Below are 22,858 nucleotides of genomic sequence, written 5' to 3' on the forward strand. Positions count from 1 at the left end.
ATTTGTCAACAGCGTTCAGAAAAAGCTCGCGATTTGCTTTTTAATAAGCGTGGATATATATATATGACTGCGCGTATGCCACATATGGAAGATGGGCTTGAGGCTTGGTCTCCTTCTTTTGGCAGCCTGTCGATCACTTGATGTCTGCGACTGGTCGGATCTGCGGCAGGTTCCATCTTGGTCAGCTGTATGAAGAAAAGTGTTTTAATTAAATATTTCCTTTTCGCCTAGACTTTTACATTGCAGGCAAATATAGGGTGAAAAGGTAGAAAAAAATAATGTCTGCTCACTGCCACCAACTGCACTATCACATCAATATATTTTATGCGCTTGACTTCATGCGACCCTACTGAAAACGCAATAGCGCAAAGCCGCAATAGGTAATCAGGATCCGTGAATCCGCGAGAAAGGCGCGATCACTTTGTTTTGCTAAAGTCATGATGTTGCAATTTGCAACCGTAGCGCACTCAAACCTTATCCTCCCGAAGCGCGTTCTTGCATGCTAATGCTGCAATTTAATAATTCTAGCAAAACCAAGTGTCCGCGCTTGTTATAGAGCGCGTATGAGGGATTCCAACGCGGCAGAACAAACAGTTTCCGCGATATTTACATGAAACCTACAATAAGTTTATTCCGTAGAATACAGCTTAATTTTCTCAAACTAGATGGAACTTTTACAGCAAAAGCGACCGGATATTTAACGATAAGTCATCTGATTTATTTTCGTTATTTAACAACCGAGCATTATTTTAAAAATTGTCTCATCAGCCAAGACGGCTATTTAGACAGCCCAACTCTTAGAAGCTTATAGAACCCGTTCTAAATTTTTAAAGCTTGAAACAAGTTAGCTGAACACCTCATGAGCATGTAAGCACCAGGAAATAATCCGCGCGATGAAAATACAACTGCTTGCCCAGAAAGCAAGCGCACAGAGCAAAATCAATGTGAAACGGCTCAGATCTGTGTGCATCACATATATAATTCCAAAATCCACAAATGAACGCACTGGCTCACTTACCTTGCCAGCATACCGCATCACTCAATCATCAATTTTCACGTATATACATCATTACAGCAGCAAAAAAAAAATAATAATAATAAACACGGCATAAATCTTGTACTCAGTCCTGGCACGAGCTTGCTTGGCAGTAGCGATGATGCTAGTACAGCTTCTGATCGCTCCTATGGCGAGAAGTGCTGCAATATTTATATCAGTGATAGCATTTGACATTTAACTGGGTTGCATGCGTCCCATCGATGTGAGTCGGATAATCGAATTTTCCGAACAAAATCAGCGCTAATACCTGTCCGGCAAGTGCACCGCCATGAAGAAGCGAAAGACCAGCGTTTTAGTGTAGAGGAGACCAAGGACTTCGGGCTTCGGCGATACGAGCTTCCACTGTCGAAGTCAGTTTCCAGATCAGCTGATATCGCCTCCCTGCACGATCAGCGCAAGGCGAGCACACCAATTACAAAATATGCATTTACAGTAACAAGATGCGCATAAGTCTCAAAACAATACATAATTAGTTGCAGTACATTATCGTATAGAAGAAAATCAGCGATAATTAGACTTACCTGGTCGGTATACATGTCAGTGCATGCACTTCGATGTGAACAAGTGAAAGACGGGCGTTTGGGGGCAGAGGAGATCGGACCTCGGACTGCAGCGAAAAGAGCTAATTCCACCGCCGCAGCATCGTTTCCAAGTCGGCTCAGCACGTCTTCCTGCGCAATCAGAGCGAAACGCGCACACATCGATTATAAAAAAAAAAATGTACGTAGTAATAAGATGCGCATATATATATATATATATATATATACGCGCTCCAGAAACAGTTGCAGTGTATTGCCGTATCGAACAAAATATGTGCTAATTGGACTTACCTGATCGGTATAGTGAGTGTCCCTCCATATTAAAAGGCGAGCATTTTGGGACAGGAGATACCCAAGCACCCAGACTGCAGCAAAATGAGCCAATTCTGCCACCGCAGCCAGCCGCAGCCTTGTTTCCAAACGGCTCAGCAAGTCTTCCTGCGCGATCAGCGCCCACACCAATTATATATATATATATATATATATATATATATATATATATATATATATATATATATATATATATATATATATATATATATATATATATATATATATATATATATATATATATATATATGTGAAGAAAGATGCAAGGAGTATATAACAAGACGAACATATGCTCCAAAACAATACATTATTATGTTCAGTATAATATCGAATCTAGCAAAAAGCTCCTCTGATCAAGACCGAAAGATCATGTACTTACGCATGTTTTGGTGAACTTCGGCACGAAGAATCTGTACAGAGCGGCTGCAATCATCAGCTGCATATATGGGCTGTTCTTTTCAAACGCTGACTGCTGCAGGAGGTTGAGACAGATTGAATTTGCGCGAAATAAAAGCGCACGATAAAATTAGGCAGTAGGCATCGCGCGCGCCCACACGGACTCACGGAGGCTGGCCGTCGACTGAGTGGCGCCGCGCATCTTAGCTCGCGCGGGATGTGTTTTCCCGCCTTTTGGCCACGTGACCTCAAGAAGAGAGGAGGGGGGGGGGGGAGAGAAGCTGCAAAAGCAGGGAGAATCTCCCTGTGTGCGGTGCATGCAATTCTTTTTTTTTTTTTCCGCTATTTCTCTCTGCTTCGGCATTCCTGTCGCCCCCCGCGGTGGGGTGCCTCGAGCCTTTCGCCTCCCCGTGGTTCTTTCCGCTTTGCCGCAGGGAGAAGAGATGGACCGATGGGGGACAGCGGGTCCCGCGCAGCGAGAAGCAGTTTCTTTCTTTTTCACGCCCCCCCCCCCCCCCCTCCCTCGTCGTTCAAGAAGCGTCGAGGTAATTTCTTTTCTTTTCCTTTTTCTACGGCTTCTGTAGAGCCCCCGTCTTGATACCAGCGGCTGTAGTTCTTTGCATGAAAAAAATATGGCTTGGAGTGAATGTATGTAATGTTCTTTTAACCGAATATCTTCCACATAAACGAAGTGTGGGGCAGTAGAACACCTGCAGCTTCATTTAGCCAAAATAGCAAGACCTGGCTATGTATATAGTGTTCAGCAACTTTATCGGAACCGTCTTTTCCAAGACGGTTAAGTTGCAGAACACTGTATATTATGAGTGCTTTTGCAGAGATTACATAGTCCATGCGGATTTATACTTCCCAAAGCGGTACGTGGGTTATTTAGAGTCCCTCGGGCTGTCATATTAATCGCAAACCACATTTCCGTTTTCGCGTTTGGTTTCCATCATAATGCGGCTTCTGCAGCTCGACTAAAGCACGTGACCTCGAGCTCAAGCTGGTAAATACCGATTGAACCACATAGTAACTGCTGCAAGTTTCTGACAAAAATATATTTTGTCCATTTGTTTTAGGGATGCATGAAAATCAGTAGAAGGTCGCAGGGCAAAGTGCACCGGATCCGGATGAAAGCTCATAAAAGCTCACCGTCTCTTTTCTTGACCCCGTACGAAATGTAAACTCACGGAGGCTGCGAAACGAATTTAAGGGCGTTTAGGATTGATAGGTTTCGAGGGCACTGGCAAAAGTAATTGACGGTTAACATATAAACCTTAAAGGCACGTGATCTCTTCGGTTTACCGTGGGTTTGCTTAGGGTTACGTTATAGGTTAACTTTATGATGAGGTTGTTTAAATTCAGAGGTTACCATTTAACCATAAAAAAAAATGGACAATTACATTCGTAGGTTCATAGCAGTTACCGCGCAAATCTTAGGCACTTAATACTAAGTATGCTTCGAACAGACAATCAGCGCCTACAAGTTCACAAATTCAAGCATAAGTTCATGACAACTCGCGATCAACTACAGAGTATATCATACCCACCGCGGCTCAATTAGCGCGCGGTTAAAGCTTTATTTCAAAATATGTATAAATAACAGTTAATTTCACCTTCTGTTGCGCAATGTATAATGCTATCAGCAGGCTCAAATGATATAGTGTCAATATATATCATGCACGCGGTATAACTCAATGTTGCATAAAAATAGCTGTTTCAATGATACGAATTTTCCACTTTTCTCCTGCTAAGCCGACTGCCTCATGGAACGTAGAGGGGAAACCTGCTGTATTGCAGGAGACTTTACTTTGATATGCACAATGTTATTTAGTGATATAATATAGCAGCAGTGAATACGCGGCTGGGAAAAAGGGGATTCGAGGAACTTTATATATATTCTGGCATTTCATACCATATTTCTGCGTGCGAGGCTGACGTTGAAGAATTTAACAATGTAGACCGCCACTGGTGCAGGAGCCGATCGATCCTCGTCATGTTGCGCGGAATTCTCAAAACGCAATCCCTTTGAATTTTCTCAAAAGAACCAAAGGTTACTTCTTGCACAATGCTTGTGTTCGCAGGAAGTATACGTTCGACAGGCGAATCGTCCGGGCGATCGGCTCTTTGCGTGCCTTTCATTTTTATTTGAGAACTATCAGGACCACATTTGTGTTCTGGATAAAGACAGTCGGCCTCGGCATATTGATATAGAAGGAATAAAGCTTTCCTAATCCCCGTGTTTTAACTGAGGCGGGCAAATATTTGTCCCAAGCTGTTCCATTTATCCTCATGTCGGCAATATACTCGAGTTTCGTCTATCGAGAGTGCAGCATATATGTATATATGCGAAGCGTTACAGCTCATTTGGTCCAAAAGCCACCTCGCTAACCTGGTTTTCGCTTGAGTATCGTCGGGTTTTGTCTGAAATATTCGGAATGTGGTAGTAAATATGGAGATACGGTCCAGGTTCCCACCGGGATCTGTGACAGATGCTGCGCCTTTACTTTCCTATAACCAATTTACAATTAACTGCGGTTGTCCACCGAAAAAGAGAGATAGAGAGAAGAATGAGAAGGCGTTGTATCCCGTCGAATGTTAAGGGGAAGCTTGAGCGTCCCCCTAATTTTTATTTCCTTCTTTCAAATATTATTAACTATTCCATCGTACTACTGTGTAAGGTCGTGGAACAATTTACTCTGTGCGACTGCAGACGTGCGTAAGTGCGTGCGTGCGTGCGTACGTGCATGCGTCACACACGGCTTCGTGCCGATGTCGGGATCGACTATTAACTCAATAATCTCGGACATCTTGTTCATCCTAAAGTTATAGCTAATTAACGTATGCGCGAAACTTCTGATAAAGCCTAGTGCACACAGGTGCCAACTTTCCCACATCTGTGTTCCTTGATTGTTTATTGATCCAGCCTCCCAATGATACGACCCTGCATGGCTTAGCACGTGTTTTCTTGTGGATTCCTCTTGCAAAGTCAATCTACTTTGATTATATTTTCACTATAGCTAGGTGGTGGCGCCTATCTGGGTTCCGCCTTGTCTTCATTATGCCCTTTGTTGTGCGCTATTGGGTATCCGAGTTAGTGGATCACATAGGTTAAGTTGGGCGGCCTTAACTATTATACTGGCTTGGAAGTAGAAGGCAGATGCTTGTAGTGCATGGTCAGGGGAAGCAGGCGCACGTGTTCGCATAGTTAGAGGAGATGTTTGTAGACGGAGCATGGATAGCCATAGCAGTATCTAATCTCTGCGAAGTGCTCTGCTATTCTGCGCCCCTATACATATGTGCCAAACGTATGCGAAGTGGGAGACGCCTGTTGCACCCTATCTCCCGCATGCTCTAAGAGACTTTCGGTGGCGCACTGAGTGTGGCGTATTCGATCCCCACCAAATTAAGACAGGCTTTACAGCTGGCATATTGATCCGCACAGCATCAACTTTGGTCAGGTCGAGTCTCATACACGTGTCCTTAAGGACTGCGTCGCAGCTTGGACATTCCGCTACCTAGCGCCGCGAGCTTTATCGTCGCACAGTGGAAGGCCGCGCGAAGCGTTCAAACATCGTGTAGTGAAGTCCGTGGGATTGATCATTTGGCAGAATAGGAACGCGGTCGATCGTATTCTTTCGGTGACCCCGTTGTCTACTGTTCCCCATGCTAGTGCGTCTCACCTAGATATAGTCAGCTGTTAGTTCTTGGAGAGCAAAGCTTTATCCGGAGGTTGTTGACGCGGCACATCCACCTCAGGAAGGTCACTTGTACATCGAAGTGATTTGAACTGGGTGCTTGTCTTGAAAGACGCAAGCCTGCGGTTCACGCGTATATGTGTGAGCACAAAGGATCGAGCAATCGACTGTCTGGGAATTTGTTAAGGGGTCAGAGCTCCCGAGGGAGTCCTGTTGCAGCTGCGCATTATTGATATACAACGTGTGACCAGAAACTCACTGCATTATATATTTCTTGCCGCTACCTTATATGTTCGGTACTGTTTGCTGTTTTACTGAAACATTATTTATTGTCCCAGTGTGTTTTGCTATTTCCATGTTTATCAATAAGATTTCTTTGGTTCCCTGCTATGTAAATGGTTGAAGTTCACGCCTATGACGTCATGATCGTTTCTACTCTCTTATCCCGGTACTCTTCAAGCAGAAGTCTTAAGTTTCTGGACCTATGCAGCATTCCTTCCATATGCAGGGCTATTCTACAAGCGATCTCTCGGCTTAGTACGTACGACAGATAATTCGCTTTAATCACTTCCGATACATGTTCACGCCTTAAAACTAAAAGTTCTCCATATTGTTAGTCTGCAAGCCACAACAAAAACCCGAAATTGCGGCAGCTGCTTCAGGAAAGAATTCTTTTCAATTAGCTTCTTTTATTGCGCGTACCTCGTGTAGCTCTCAATAAATATTCTTAATTTTCAATCACTCTGTCTAACATAGGGGTCTCAAACTCATATTGATATGCAGGATGCGTTGAGAAAATATGTCTCTCGCGGACCAGGAGTGGACAGTAACAAGCAAGAAAATATAGAAGCCATAATTCAAAACAATCTGTAAAACAAAAGCGAAATACTAATAAAATAAATAAAAATCAACTGTTTCGTTCCTATGAAACCACACTCCCATTCTTTGAGCAAAAAGAAAAAAGGAACAAAAAAAAAACAGAAAAAGCGGAGCATCTTCGATTTTTGTGTCCAAACGCGCCGGAGGAGCTTCAGGATGGCTTGGCGGAGTTACTGAAAGGATACAGCGGTTGAAAACTACTACAGTCACTTGTCCTGACAGTATATAAATGCGAATGAAAAAGAGGTCTGGTTGTCCAGCGCCTAGTTATTGAAGGTAACAAAGTTGACTGTCTTGTATAACTAATAACGTGCAACTTTAGAAAACGCGCTTACATTTCCAACATTTCGTTCGCACGTACAGCGTCCTCGCGCGCTCGAGATCGTTTCTTGGTCGCGCTCTACACTTCTGCAATGAACTTGAAAGCACGCACGCACCCACGAGCACAAGCTGCCGAGTCTTCCAAGAACTGTTGACAAGAAGCGGGGGAGGAGAGGGGGGTAGTTTCCGGTGTAGAATCGGACCGCTCGCTGCGAAAATGCGCCCCTCCGACTTCCGAAAAAAAAAAATGAAAAGAGCCGCCCGTCCCACCCCGGCAGGTCGTAAAAGAGGATGAATGGGCCACACGCAAAGAAACAAAACCAAATGACAAGGACGCTGGCCCGTTTTCTCGCGGCTCTTAGCTTTACCAGACTGTTTTGAGAAAAAAAGTATGCGATTAATAACCTGGACAATAATCATTTTCCTTCGTTTTTTTTTCTTCATGTATTTGATCGTAAGACAACTTTGTTCGAAAAGAGCTCCTTCAAAAATAGTATACAAATACCAGAAAACTGCATGCTCTCTTCAAAGTCGGCGTGTATACATCTCTTCTCTCGCCCAGTCAGGAACGCTCGCCACCAACTTTCGAGCTGCGGGGGTGACACAGTTGCCCTGCCCTTCCCATTTCCCCCCTCTTTTCCGCCCTTCCTTCGAAACGTCCGAGCGTGAGGTCGGTTTTGTTTCGTCCGAGTCTCCCTCCGTGTACGCATTTCTCTTCTCCTGCTGCGAAGTAGTGTTTTTAGAATTTGTCTCTTTGCTTGCCTGCCGGAGCGTTCGCCGCGGCCAAGGCTTGCCAGTGGCCTACGCATAATTTCTGCCCCCGTGTGCTTTTTCTCTTCTGTCCGCTTCTTTTATTTTACACAATAGCCTTCTCCTCCCTTACAATTAATGAGAAGTTGCGTCTACTCAAGTGCCCTGCCATATAGCGGACGCATTTCAGTGAGTGATACGGGCTAAATGGGGTGTACGGGAGCTTGTGCGCCAAAATATAACTGATGTTACAGCACCTACAGCTGCGCTTCGTAATAAGCAAACAGTATAATGACATGATCCACACATGAAATCGCGGTCACCTTGTGGCTTGCTGTTTATCAGAACTCGGTAAATAATTTTACTAACAGCTATAAGGTTCACTAAAAATGTGAGCGACAAGTTAAACAAACAATAGCATTAATTAATGTAACAAAACATTTACACTGAATAGCATGTATCATTTTGTTCCATACTAAGCGCAAATTACATAACATCGCGAAAAACCAAAGCCAAGTAACAGGCAAATTTAAAAAAAAAAAAGTAGCAGTCGTGCTCATCATAACTTTTTTTCAATGTACCGCCTCAACAGTCGGGCCAACGCATTGCCGCACTCTTGCCATTAACCTGGCGCCGTGCCCGGCATTTAGTCCGCCCAAAACGTCGGGCCAAAGGCCGCTGCGAACTACTTGCCGAAATGGCTGGCGGCTACCTCCGGGCCGACCGCTTGCCGTGGTTTACTAGCCGACTAAGTAGGCTGCCGACCATTTTCCGAACGTCGGCCACACGTAAATGGTCGGCCAAGGATGCTTGGGTGAGCACATTGCGAAGTGTCTGTTCGCTCAGCTAACGCTGTCCCCTCCTAGCTCCGACTTGCAAGTGACATGTTACAACTTTATCAAGCGTTATCGCTGCACATCGCGTTGTTGCGAACCCAGGTTCCATGGGTTATGTGCATTTCAAGCAGAGCTACGTAGCCGATACTAAATTTGTAAAACATGCTCTCTGGGTAGGCCGTTTATTGAACTGCATTGATTCGCTTTACTGCTGGAACAGCGCCTGTGGAAGCTTCGGCAGTTTGCCGACTACCGCCACTAGAAGTGTACGTTTCGCCGCCATGCCAGCTTTGGAATTGGAGAATTTAATGCGCTCGCTGTCTTTTCAAAATGTGTTCTGCCTCAGTGGCAGCCAACAACGGGTTTAACGAGCTGCAAGTCGTTTTTCGCTAAATGGGTAACCGGCCACTTTTGCTGTCGAGCTGTTGCACGGGTGATACCTGGCGCAACACTGAACAGCGTGTTATGTCCCGGAGCATCAAAATATCGCTGCAAACTCCGTGCCCATAAAGGGCTCAACAAAGAAAAGTGAATGTGGACGTATTTACCAGTTTGATAAAACTTTACGGATCACTTCCAATATACGGCGGGCACCTGACAGCGAACCTGAAACTTCGCGAGCCGACGCGCGCCGATGCCACCGGCGACCTCCGACATGGCGGACGAAGCGGGACGATGCTCGCGCCATCTGGTAGTACGACCTCAGTGAATACCTCCTATATATGTTGTAATGCGTAGGCCTGTTTCTTTGTTGGAGCATGCGTAGATGTTTTACCTTTGTAAACTGTTCCTCAAGCCCGTTTTTTCGCTGTGTATGTAAGCGCAGTGAGCTGCTACGCAAGTGATCTGTGTAGCACTCCTCGATCCGTGATGTACCATATTGCATGGCTAAACTTCGCCGCGGTCACGCCAAATTATTTTAATCTACTTCCTGATGAAGATTTCCACTTCACGTTGACAGCTACTGATTTGGATTGGAGCTGCATTTTGTATTTATGCCGAGCGCTTTTATTTGTATTCACAGCGGCTGATTGCGAATGCGAGTTGTGGGGTTTATCCTACATTGAAACGCGGTCACAGTGGCCGAGACCGAACTGGGCCGCCCTAACTACGGAATCACGGGTGAAGGTAAAAACGGCCCCAGAAAAGAGTTCCTCAGAAGATACAGCCCCGAAAAAAGGTCCCTGAAATATATAGCCCCGGAATAATCGTCCAGAAAGGTCCTATCAGGAAGCGGCCCCTAGGAAAAAATGTCACCGAAGAAATTGGCTGAAAATCTGCCCGGAACTCACTTCGCGAAAAATTGAACATCTTATTGGATGCCTTTTTTTTTTTTTAGAATAGATGTAACTATTGTTCGGGCACTATGCCCTCTTGCTGTTTTACAGGTTTACAGGAACTGGAGAAGACTTGGCGAGAAAGCATTGCAAAAAAAAAAACCACCACTATAACATATCCAGCGAGTATTATACAGTGCATAGTTCCCAGTTTCCAAACTGGGAAATATCGCTCTTTAATATAGGTCTAATCACCCGGCTAATATTACACATTCGAGACACGTGTTTGCCCTCGACAGCACAAATTTCGGCGCCATAACGTTTTTTTTTCTTTGCGAACACACGGCATCGGTGCCATGTTTTGCAAATTTCAAGCGGACGGGTAGAAAGAAGCACTGTAGCATACATTATGACGGCTAGACACAAGGAAACTCAGTCTACGTTTTTAGTAAACAGAACTACAGAACGTAAAAAAAAAATAATAAAATGGCGGGGTTCAAAATATACATAATGTTCGCTAAAACTATAAACACAATGTAAGATAAAAACAGTGAAAGTTGATTAGAATGAGCGTAAATCATCGCGGATAAGCCAAGCACCAGGCAAGGGGAAAGCTCGACTTTGCAGTACGTTTTATTGCATCTGTTTGGAGAGGTTTTATCCGGGGCCATTTTTTCCTGGGACGTTTTTACCGGAACACACGGAACCACAGTAGCCGCTGCAGCTCGTAATTGTAATGCAAGCTAACAGCGCGACTACCCGTGATAAAATTGCTACCTTTAACGATGACAGCCACCCACGAAAGCAAATATAACAGATGCGCAGCGTTGTGATCTCAACCAATAACGCAATGATACGCAAACCGTGCGGTATCAAGGCTACCGTTGCCACGCTGACCTAAATCATCTTAACCATACAGCCACTCGACGCTAGCGAGGTGCTGTGCTTACCAAGAACGCTCATTTGCCGTTCGGTGTGAAGAATCATCCGATTATGCTATGATACTTCGAGCGGACTATTCGTACGCGGTCTGCGAGCGCTATTTATGAGCGAGAAAAATCGCCGTCAGCTTACTCGACTCAAAGTAGTTGTAAGCATCCGAAGCTTTGTAATTCTCTATGCGTTCCATGCATAATTTTCTGGGAGAAAACAGAAAACAGATGCCAACGTCGCTCATTTTCCCCGGCTGGCAGCAACGCTTCTCTAGTGCGCCTTGAACCCAATCCCCATCGGTACGGCGTGCGGGTCCGTACGCTGCACGCCGTGTACGTAGAGTTTTTCAGTGTATCGCTTGTGTTCTCACCGCTGAGGCTCACGAAATACTAGCACATATGGCCACTTCGTCTGCCTAGAAGGCGCCTGCAAATCACAATAACACGGCCTTGACAAGCTCGGCCACAGTGCACCGCGGTTAGCCACTGTACTCCGGCCGCGGTCGTGCTTTTTGCCTACCGTCGGATCGCTGACGAGAGCAGCGCCACCTCGATCGTCTTGTTTGTTTGCAAACATAAGACCGTTTTATCATGGGCGCTGCCATTTTGTGTATGTGGCGCCATCTAGCGACCGAGTTGTGAACAACCGCCATGCTGGTATGTGGGGTCCCATCCGCGGAACAGGCGACAAGTAGCGCAAATTGCCATTTTGGAACTTTCCCGTGCAATGTTTTGCTTTCTGAAAGTACCTAGCTGAAAGAAAAAGAAATTCTCAGTGGCAGCGAAGCTATTCGGTCAGAAATGACAAACCATTATGTTCCTGATCAGGTTGGCTGAAGGCTACAAGCCTGATTACAATTAGTGTGTACCTTTGATGTGGCACAGAGAGGCGGCGGCGCACCACTGGCCGCGAGCTAGGGCAGCTTTCGATCCACTTTTTATTCTTAAATGATTTCTAGAAACGGCTTACTGTAACAATCTGAGGGAAAAAAAACAAGCGAATGTGGCTGTTTCATGTCACGTTTAGGAGCAATGCCGATCGCGCTACATTTGTTGGGTCAACCGATCATTCATATACTCTTTACTGCTTGAGCGGTTACTACGGAAGTTCCCACACCTCCACTGGGGTTATCCATTTCGGATCCATTTAATCTATCCTGGCTACTTTTGTTGGGTGACAATCAGGCAGTGTGTTCAAGCGTCCACTACCAGGCAATCGGATTTCAGCATTGCCTACATGACTCAACCACCTGTTTGCCGGTATGTGCGGGGAGTGGCGATGACTTGTCAATGGTGGGAGCTGCTATCCTGCAATTTCTCTGACTGGGGGTTAGTTGCGTTTGTCTGACGCTGCCGTCATGCTGACATCCAAATACAAGATAAAATTGACAATTGATACCTATGAAATAGTGACCTTAAATTATGTCCCATAATGACCTCATCAAAAGTTGCTTTTGACAACAATTATATAGTCCATTTTTCGTCGCAAGGTTTGTTTACTGCAACCAATCGCTGCTATTCCTATGATCATATTCCCCTTTATTATCGGTAGCAAAATCTTACGAGATGCGTGTTTTCAAAAAAAAAAATATTGTAGCACTGTTTCACTAAATAAGTTAACCAATTTATTAGTATATCGTTGTCTTCAAGTGGGACAGGTTCTTTCATACTTGCATTAACATCAGGTGACTGAATCGAAATAGTTCTTCTTTACCTGGCAGCATCTCAGAAATATTTGCCGCAAGGAATATCATCCGCTTGTTGCCCAAAGACTGCCATTGTTGCACGGGTATTCAGTTTTTCCGGTCCCTACTCGACAAACAGTGTTCGGAACTCGCACGAAAGGCTACCAGAGCTGCTCGTCTTAGCCCAATTGAGTGAGTTGCAAGTGGAACAGTGTAGAGCGACACACACGCATACCACCGCTGTTAATCCTTTATCTTCTGTTAATCAGCTCATTTTGGTTATTTTTTTTAATGCAAGCAACTGAGTAAAAAAAAAAGGATTGTGCTAACCGCGGCAGCTCTTAGCAGCTAAACTGCGGCCGGCGGAAATGAAACGATCTAGGAAATGAAGGAAAGAAAGGGGCGAAAGAAGAAAGAACATATAGGGAAAGAAAGCACATCGCTCACATCAGCTGATCGGCTTAGATACTTTGCGGCTATTGAAGACACTCTGTGTGCAAAAGACTGCAACGTGTGCCCTTTCTCCGTAGAATGCCCTGCCGCCCCCGCTGCTGTCCCCGCGTCCTCACATACCAGACAGGAGGAGCCGTGCAGCGCGTTCCGGTTTGATGCTATTTTCCTCCTCGCCGCGAAAACGGTCTATAGCCCCCTCGCGCGGGACCGGTTATCCCCGAGCGAGCGGGGAGAGGGAAACGGGCACCGCGCAGGGAGCATTGGGAAGTGGCGCGGCCTTCGAATGCGCGGCGCGCCACGAGCCCTACATCTTCCCGGAGGACCCGCTAGGGGGCCAACGGAGGCGCATGTGCTTCGTATGGGCTCCGCGTTTCGAGCACCTGCTACAAGGGACAACACCCGGATACGTCGACTGCGACACACGGACAAGAACCGTGAGTGTACAAGGCACATTTCAAGACCTTTTTTTACGCAAATCGGAGCTCGGGAGACCGAGCTCCGACTGTCTAAATCCAGCGTCGCTCCGGCGCCCTTGCTTACCCGAACGCCAGGCCTAGTGCGGCGCGAACGCCACGGCGGCAGTCATGGAATACGCCGTAGTTGGGACGAACGCTTCTCCAGCCGAATTCGAAACACCAGACTGGAAGACAATTGTTTCTTACCGTACCAAGAACCCCAAAGCTGAGTCATTAACACCTCAGAAAAAAAATGAGCAGTCCGAGAAACCGAAGGCGAAACCTCTCCCTCCGCTACATCCGAAGAAACCGCTACCCCGACTCCCGGAGAAGGACTATAAAATCATCTACAGACCAACGGGTGGCGTAGACATCACGCGCTACACCGAGAAATCTATCAGACAAGCGATCGCAACAGCGAGCGGCGTCACCGCGTCCGCGGCCGAAAACGACCAATCTAGAACCAACTCTGCAAAAAATGTGATCACCATATCGACGCCAGTGCAGGCAAACGCACTACGCTACGTCGCAGTCAAGCAAATTAAAATAGAAGGCAAAGACATTGTTATGACGTCGTACATCGCCCCTCCGGACAGGGCCCTGCAGGGCATTATCTATAGGGCTTACGATGGCGAAACGCACTAAGAAATGATGACCGAATTCCGAAAAAGAAACCCGGACATCGTTCAAGCACGCACCATGGGAAGAACATCAAAGTCCCTCCTGCTTCACTTCGACGCGGACGAACTCCCAGATAGCATCGTCTACTTCGGAGTTCTGTACCCAGTTTACCCCTTCATTCCTAAAGTAGAGGCGTGCACAAACTGCAGAAGAGTCGGCCACAGAAGAGACGTATGTCCGGAGCCACCGCAACAACGGTGCCCGTACTGCGGCAACCAACACTTGAAAGAAGAAGTCTGCGACCCGGTCTGCATTATCTGCGGAGGAGGGCACCGCACAGGCGATAACAGCTGCAAGAAGCGATTTCAACGACACCAAACGAAAATGTCGGAGCACCAATCAAGACCCAAATCACGGACATGTGACGACCCAACATCTACCGAAAGGAAGGACCGCTCGAGCTCCTTCCCGTCCTTGGACAGCGGACGCAGCAGCAGCCGTAGCGGACGGAGCAGCAGCGGCGGACGAAACGGAAGCAGCAGCAATGGAGAAGGCGCCAGCACTAGCAGCCGGACTCAGAGCCCCGGGCCGAAACAGGTGAGCTGGGCAGGAGTGGCCTCTCATGGGAAGGGGATGGAGCTGCAGACATTACAGTCTAAACTAGATCAGGCACTCCATCACATTCAAATTCTCACGAATCGAATCAAACACTTGGAGGAGGAAAATAGTAAACTAAAAGCACCCGCCATATCTAAGGACCCACCTTCGAAACCACTCCCATTGCCGGAAGTCACAGAAATGGAAACTACTGTGACCGCCTCAGTCGAAACCCCAGTAAGCGTAGTTAGCAAGGAAGAAACACCTCGCAAAAAACGAGCAGTCGCAGCTGACGTAAGAAATACCTCAGAGGAGGATAGAGTCCCAAAACTCGAACAAAAAGTGGAGGAGCACAGCCAGAAACTCGATAGTCTAACCCAAAGAGTTGATAATTTAACACAAAGACTCGAACAACACATACAGGATGTAAATCACAAATTCGGAGTAATTGACACCGTTTTACAGGAAATTTTACACCGGCTTCCCCCTTTAGCTCAAGGGGCGCCAATCGATCTATCCCAGCAAAATGGCCAATCCTAAAACCGTAACAATTTGGCAGTGGAACTGCAGGTCTATGCGCAACAAAAAAACAGATCTGCAGTTACACATTCAATCGCAATCCGAAAAACCTGACGTTATAGCGATTCAAGAACCCAGAATGTCTTGACTAAAACTGCCAGGGTACCGGGCGGTTCTGCCATGTCACATCAAAGAAAAGCCTTTAACCACTACGTTGGTACATAGAAATCTTACCGTGGTTAACCACGAGATTGAAAACGTAGAGCTCGATTGTATATTAATTGAAATTCTGCCTAGCCGAAGAAACTCCTCTTCTCTGTTCGTACTAAACGCATACAGCCACCCCAGGGCACCGGCTGGACCAACGAAAGCCGCTATACTCAAAACCCTCCAAATCGCAGGCCAAAACCCAACCCTAATTGTGGGCGACTTCAACGCTCAACACGTGCAATGGGGACACGCAACTATGTCCAGGAAAGGAACGGCCCTAATGGATTTTATCCAGCAAAGAGGGCTCACCCAATACACGGACCCCATGCAACCTGCTAGGATAGGAAACAGCGTGACCAGGGACACGTGCCCGGACCTAACGATAGGCAAAAATCTCCCAGACCTAAGCTGGAGCAACACCAGACAAAATTTGGGAAGTGACCATTATATCATAATGTCTAAAATCACCATTGCCAATCTCAAACCCCAACCCAGAAAAAACAAAATCACCGACTGGGACAAACTTAGGACTATCCGCGACCAAAACAACGAACCAATCATAGACTTAGAACACTGGACACAGACCCTCCTATCGGATGTGGGAAAGGCCACTAAGGAACTAGTACATGACTTAGGAGTAAATACGGTTGACAGCCGACTTACGCACATGTGGGAGGCAAGGCAGAGCCTAGAAAAAAGATGGCTTAAGCAAAAATATAACAAAAAGCTTAGAAACATGATCGTCACACTCACGAAAGAAATTCAACACCACACCGCAGAACTAGCGAGACAGCAGTGGAGCCATATCTGTGAAAATGTGAATGGCAATCTAGGCACGAGGCAGACGTGGAATCTTCTGCGGCATCTCCTTGATCCGGAATCCAACAAAGCTACCACTCAAAAGGAAATCACCAAAATTTTAAACATAAACCCAGGCACGGATCAAGATATTATAGACACGCTACAACAGAAATACTTCTGCACAACCCGTGAGACGAAGTCCCTGCCCAATTATAAAGGAGAGCCTAACTCCATCCTGGATGCTGACATAACAATGGCGGAAATAAGAGCAGCCCTCTTTAAGGTACGTGCAACATCCGCCCCAGGAGAGGACGGCATTAACAATAAGACACTCAGAAATCTAGACGACGCTTCTATCACAGCCCTCGCGGACTTTGCGAACGAGTGTTGGAGGGAGGGAAAACTCCCAGCGTCTTGGAAACATGCCATCGTTAAATTCATCCCAAAATTGGCAAAAAGCTCGCGCTCGAAAACCTCAGACCTATTTCGCTTACTTCTTGCATAGGAAAACTGATAGAGCACGTCATACTAGACAGACTCCAGTCCCACATGCAAAAAGAGAATTTATATCCAAACACTATGGTCGGCTTTAGACCACATTTATCAACACAGGATACGATGCTAAGACTAGCAAACGAAGTCCTATCTCATGAGCAAGAAAGGAGTACCAGGGCAATCCTAGCCCTAGATTTAACCAAAGCCTTTGATAACGTTAAACACAAAGCAATCCTAGAATCTCTTTCACTGCTGAATGTAGGCGCAAGAACGTTTAACTACATCAAAGACTTTCTCTCCGATAGGACGGCTAAAATTCAAATTGGCACTATCAAATCCGACACCTTCACTTTAGGAGATAGAGGAACTCCGCAAGGATCGGTCCTCTCCCCCTTTTTATTCAATATAACCCTAATCAAAATGGCGCACGAACTCGCAAGAATCCCAGACCTAGAACACTCTTTGTACGCGGACGATATCACCCTTTGGACCACCAAGGGGAGTATTGGCACGATACAAGATACACTACAACAAGCGGTAGACGTAGTCGTAGAGGAGGCGCAAGCCGCGGGACTCGCGTGTTCCCCCCAGAAATCTGAGTTACTCATTCTACACCCAAAGCGTCAAATAAAGAATAAAGCGCCTGCGATAAAAATCTACGCGGAAGGTGCGGCCATCCAAGAAGTGGAAACACTAAGAATCTTGGGAATGCTCATACAGTCAAACCAAAAAAAACGACACACTAATTAAGAAACTGAAAAACACCGTCAACCAAATTTCCCTCCTCCTGAGACGAATCGCGAATAGGCGTGGAGGAGTTAAGGAAGCTGAGACCAGGAAACTAGTAGAAGCCTTCGTTCTTAGCAGAGTTATCTACTCTACACCATACGTCACCCTCACAGTTAGAGAAAGAGAAGACCTGGATTCACTAATTAGGCAGTCCTATAAAATTGCGCTTAACCTCCCTCGCAATACCCCAAATGAAACACTACTAAAGTTAGGAATTCATAACACCTTAGCGGAAATGGTGGAAGCACACCTCACCGCACAGTACGAACGACTGTCAAGCACTGAAACGGGACGTGTCATCCTAAACAAAGCAGGAATACAATATGAAGGGACCCGGGCCCACACTTTGCCGCTTCCAAGACACGTGCGCGAGCAATTAATAGTCCGTCCTCTGCCTAAAAACATGCATCCAGAATATGATACGGACAGAAGAAGGGCTAGAGCACAAAAATTACACGAAAGATTTTCAGTACAGAAAGACACGGCGCACGTGGACGTGGCAGAACATGCGGACAGAGATGCCTTTTCCCTGGCAGTTGTCGATCATCGAGGTTCTCCCCTCGCATCGGCGACAATCAATAAAACAAAATTTCCGGAGGAGGCCGAAGAGGCTGCCATAGCTTTAGCCATTACCTCCACCACTGCCAAATACATCCTTAGCGACTCTAAAACCGCAATTCGAAATTTTGCAAAAGGAAGGGCCCACTCCGCAGCCATCAAAATCTTACAAAAAATCTCCCATACCCGCCTTATCACATTGATCTTGGTCCCTGCCCATTCGGACCACCCTGGGAACGAGGCAGCGCACCAATTTGCCCGAGGATTCGTAGTTAACCGGGAGGTGCGCTGCCCTGAGCTCAGGTCGGCTAGGGAGCGGATGACAACCTACAAAGAAATTACTACCCACTCCAAGAAAGAAAGACAAATCTTCCCAGAACCACATCGATCTCTAAGTAAAACACAACAAGTCACCTGGCGGCAGCTTCAAACAGACACTTTCTTTAATCCGTACATGTACTCCATATGGTTCCCAGAGCAGTTCAGCCCTGTCTGTTCTCTCTGTGGACATCAAAAGGCAGACACACCACACATCCTATACTCATGTAATCAAGACAAGCCATCACAGAGTCTGCAGCTTTCTACCCAATCTCAGTGGGGGGCCGCGCTGCTCAGCTCCGACCCTGAGGTTCAACTCCGAGTCACGGAGCGAGCCGAAGAGGTCGCCGAACGACATCGTCGGTCGGCCACCTGGCGTCCGGCCTAGAAGAGGAGCCCACCGCGGGGACGGGAACGCCAACCCACCCCGCGCCTACGACCTCTTCTTTAATAAAGTTTACCTCCTCCTCCTCCTCTACATCTTCCCTCCCATCAGCGTCCGACCCGGGCTCCGCCAACAGCCGGTCCATGTCCATGTTCGAGCCCGGGTCGGCGTAAAATATGAAGGCTTGTCCCCTGGCTCTAGCGGGATGCCATCTCAGCTGGTCCGTGGGACGGGAGAAGCAGCAGGCACGGCGGGACTGTTCCGGCTGGTCCCTCTCCGGCAGCGGCCACATCCTCGGGGTCACAGCGCAGCTGGGCTCGGCCACGGATACGCCTGGCAGCGGCCCTGAGCTGCTGCTCTACATCGTTGACCCCCTTCCACGTGGCGCCGTGCTGGATGCACATTGCAGCAGGCGTTTCCGCCCCGGGCACACCTGGCTTCCTGAGGCCCGTACTCCAGGCCTGGGCAGCGGGCTCCAATCCAGATTCGTTGAAGACGGCCAGCATGGCCGCACTGGTCACAATGATGGGCCACAAACCACTACAAACTAGGGGGGGTACCCCCTGTTTAAGTGGCCCCTCCTTGAACCATGCGCTGGGTGCGGTTTCCCGCCCCAGCGACGGTGGTTCATCTGGCTGCTGCAAAATCTTATCAGAATGCATTCTGAAAGAAGCAAAGACGTTAGACAAAGTAGTGCACTACCTTGGCCTTAGGTTATAGCGTCGGTTGCGAACCGGGTTGCTACCTGTACGCCTTACTTTGGGGAGATCGCTGCATCGCTTTGAGCTTCCCCCGCTTCGCAGTTATCGTCCTTGCGAAGGTGGTAAGCTTTCAGGTCTGCGACGTGCACCGGACTAACGGTTTCACCGCTCTCCAACAACCGCAGCTGGTAGGTGAGTGGCGTAGTCCGTGCCGTAACTTCGAACGGTCCAGCCCACTTGTGCGCTAGCGACGCGGCGAAACCACGCGCTGCGTTACTAAGCGGGTGCGTTCTTTTCAGTACCAAGTCGCCCGTGTTGAAAACGACGTGACGACGACCTTTGTTATACTGGTCCGCTTGCTCCATGCGCGCGACATCGAGGTTTTCACGAGCCGCGCGCTGCGCTGCCTCAAGGCGCTCGCGGAGCTTTGCCGCGTACTGCGTAAGCGGAGGGGGCGCGGGCCCCGCCGCATCAAGTAGGGCGTTCTCTAGTGGAAAAGCTATCTCTTTCCCAAAATTCAAGTAAGCAGGTGTCATACCCACCGACCCGTTCACGGTTGTTCTAGTGGCGAAAGCCAGTTCGGACAGCCGTGCGTCCCAATCTCTGTGCTGCTCGGTCGTCGCGACCAGCATACTCTTAACATTCCGATTCACTCTCTCGATTATGTTGCTCTGAGCGTGGTAGGGACTCGTTTTCCTGTGGCGGATTTGAAGCGCCCGACAGGAATCAACAAAGACTTTGCTTGTGAAATACGAGGCATTGTCTGTAATCAGGTCGGAAGGGAAACCGAAACGAGTGAATGTCTCCAACAGTTTCTCCCAAATCTGTTCTGACACAAGCTTCCTAAGGGGGAAAACCTCAACCCACTTGGAATAGTGGTCCGTTATTACCAGGATATATTGGTGTCCGCGCGCGGAGCGAGGGAGGGGTCCCATGATATCGCACGCGACCAGTTGCCACGGATAGTTGCTAACTACCGGCTTCATCATGCCAGCGGGTTTCCCCGCCCGAGGCTTGGCTACCTGGCAAACAGGACATGTACGGGCGTAACCCAGCACATCCTTTCTTATACCTGGCCAGGTCGCGACACGGCATAACTTATCGTCTTACTGCCGCTGCCATGGCCTGCCAGCGCTGAGTCATGGAAGTACTGGAGGAATCCTTTCCGCAACTTCCTCGGGACCACGATTCGGAAGGGGGATGCAATCGCCTCTTCCTCATCAAGTTGGGGGATGTAGCGGAGCAGTAAGCCGTCATCACCCAGCAGATACGCGTCGTACTTGCCCTCAGCGTTCCCGGTGCAAGCTGCACTACTCGCAAGCTCTGTCAGCACCCGCTGGCATAGACCGTCTGCTTTCTGGGCCTCAATAGAGGCTTTACAAAAGTTAGCGCCATCTAGTGAAAGAAACAAAAACTGTGCGCGGCGGCCATGTTTTGTTCAATCCGCCCGCGCCTCCCATCGAATACGCTGTCAACGTGCGCCTTTGTAGAACCCGTGCATGCACCGAAAGGTGCATTGGAATGCTCACAAGCGATTGTTTCATCTTTTAACATCACAGCAGTCGCTGTTAGCTCCAAGCTCTATTCGGAATGATACCAGCATGTTCTTGCGTGCCCTTCTGCAGCCAGCGCACCCTCGTAGACGCGCACGGAATCGAGGTATACGCGTGTATGCGACCGTTCGTTTGCAGTCCTAATCGGCTTTACAAGGGTCACTTACTGCACGTCCCTCTGACTGGGAGCTAGCTCACAGAATGTGCTATCAATTAAAACAGCAAGGTTGTTTTGCGCACTATGGTGCCTTGTGAACTTGAAGGATAAGCTTATGCTGCGATGGAGGACACGGGAGAAGGAGCAATGCATGCATAACGAAAGCTATTGTGCCAATATGTTCTTTGAAACATTTTGTACGTAGGTTGCATTTACCATTGTGGATTTAAGACACGGGCCTGATTACCAAAACTACTTTTCACAGTCGTACGAAATGGTAGTGCTTGGTGCAGAGAGCAATACGGTTATCTAGTGCGCCCGAGATGCGTGTTTCACGCTGCAAAATCAAGCGGCTGCCAAACCCGCGGCGTCTAGAAAAGCAGGAAGAGATGACATCCTACTAGTGTGTTGTAACATGCTCACGTACAGCCCGTTTCGACCGGTCCACGTCCAGAGCGCGCAGCTCAGGTTTTATACCTGCCAGCGCGGCCGATAAAATAACGAAGCGTGCGCTTCACTTTTGCGTGTTTTTTCGAGTCACCCGATGGTTCGCTAATACACAGCTACCCGAAATTCACTGGAATTTTTAAATATGTCGATTTCTTGTTTATTCCCTTTGTCAGAAAGTAAACCTTTGAAGCCGTAATCTCATATGAAAGCGCTGACATTGGAAGCTTCGAGCAACATGGAGGAGTAGGAACTTGGTTGAAACGAAAATAAATTTGAAAAGTCAACTCACATCACTGCGAAGTGTTTGTGCTTTGTGCAACTGGCTGTGTTCATAAAATCAGATTTATATTATATCATATCGTTATAGAAAAATTAGGGGGTCACTTAAGCTCCGCCGTTAAAGGTATAACGCGATATTGGCTCTCTCTCATACACACACACGCACGACGTTTTCTTTCTTCACGTGTTATATTTTAGCTCTTTTATTTATTTATTTTATTTACCAAATACTGCAGGCCCTAACTGGGCCCTAGCAGGAGGGGCGAAAAGAATACAATGCAGTGAAATATGAATTCATCAAAAGTAACATACTACACACAAGTGTAGTATGTTATATGTTGTTATGTATGTTATATTTCTATGTTATGTAATATTTCTATCATTTCTTTATTTTATTTTATTTGAAGTTTTATATTTTTATACACCAATACGCATGCGTCAGCAACAATCGGCTTTTGAACACATTCTTCAATTATTTCAATTAATGAATTACACATTCTAAATTTTCTTCCTTAGCATCACCAAGCACTGGTTTTTTATTCTGACACCTTTAAACCCTTACTTTCCAATTTTTTCCTTTTTTTCGTTTCTTTATTTCATCAATTGATCAATTCATTACAAAGAATTTATTAACTCGTCATCGCCTATCGCACACCAATCAATATTCAATCATTGGAAGCACAAATTACCATGGCACTTTTTTTTTTTACGCAGCCCCCGATTATTTCCGAGACTAATGCCAACTACTGCGTCGACGGCATGGGAAGGAAAGTGCTAAGCGCCAGTCCAACTTACGTCAAATTACGCACGATCCTTT

General features: G+C 47.1%; 1 protein-coding gene across 1 annotated transcript; it reads right to left on the reverse strand.

Moving 5' to 3' along the window:
• Positions 1 to 1,064: 1,064 nt before the first annotated feature.
• Positions 1,065 to 21,999, reverse strand: LOC146199295 (uncharacterized). Its single transcript, XM_084592094.1, has 4 exons — positions 21,979 to 21,999; positions 1,888 to 2,034; positions 1,579 to 1,728; positions 1,065 to 1,438 (listed from the first exon to the last, which is right to left on the reverse strand). The coding sequence occupies exons 1-4, from the start codon at positions 21,997 to 21,999 to the stop codon at positions 1,421 to 1,423; spliced, it is 336 nt and encodes a 111-aa protein (XP_084448220.1). The 3' UTR covers positions 1,065 to 1,420.
• Positions 22,000 to 22,858: the final 859 nt, after the last annotated feature.

Source organism: Amblyomma maculatum, chromosome 2 (genome assembly GCF_055883805.1).
Source record: "Amblyomma maculatum isolate TAMU_Amacu chromosome 2, ASM5588380v1, whole genome shotgun sequence".
Classification (NCBI taxonomy): Eukaryota; Metazoa; Arthropoda; class Arachnida; order Ixodida; family Ixodidae; genus Amblyomma; species Amblyomma maculatum.

What these genes read in the sequence shown, in the direction of transcription:
- LOC146199295 (XM_084592094.1), bottom strand. Translation starts at nt 21,999, where the DNA reads ATGTTGCTCGAAGCTTCCAAT. An exon ending in TGTTGCTCGAAGCTTCCAAT is followed by an intron (nt 2,035 to 21,978) that starts GTCAGCGCTTTC and finishes CTGATCGCGCAG; the next exon opens with GAAGACTTGCTGAGCCGTTT. An exon ending in ACACTCACTATACCGATCAG is followed by an intron (nt 1,729 to 1,887) that starts GTAAGTCCAATT and finishes CTGATTGCGCAG; the next exon opens with GAAGACGTGCTGAGCCGACT.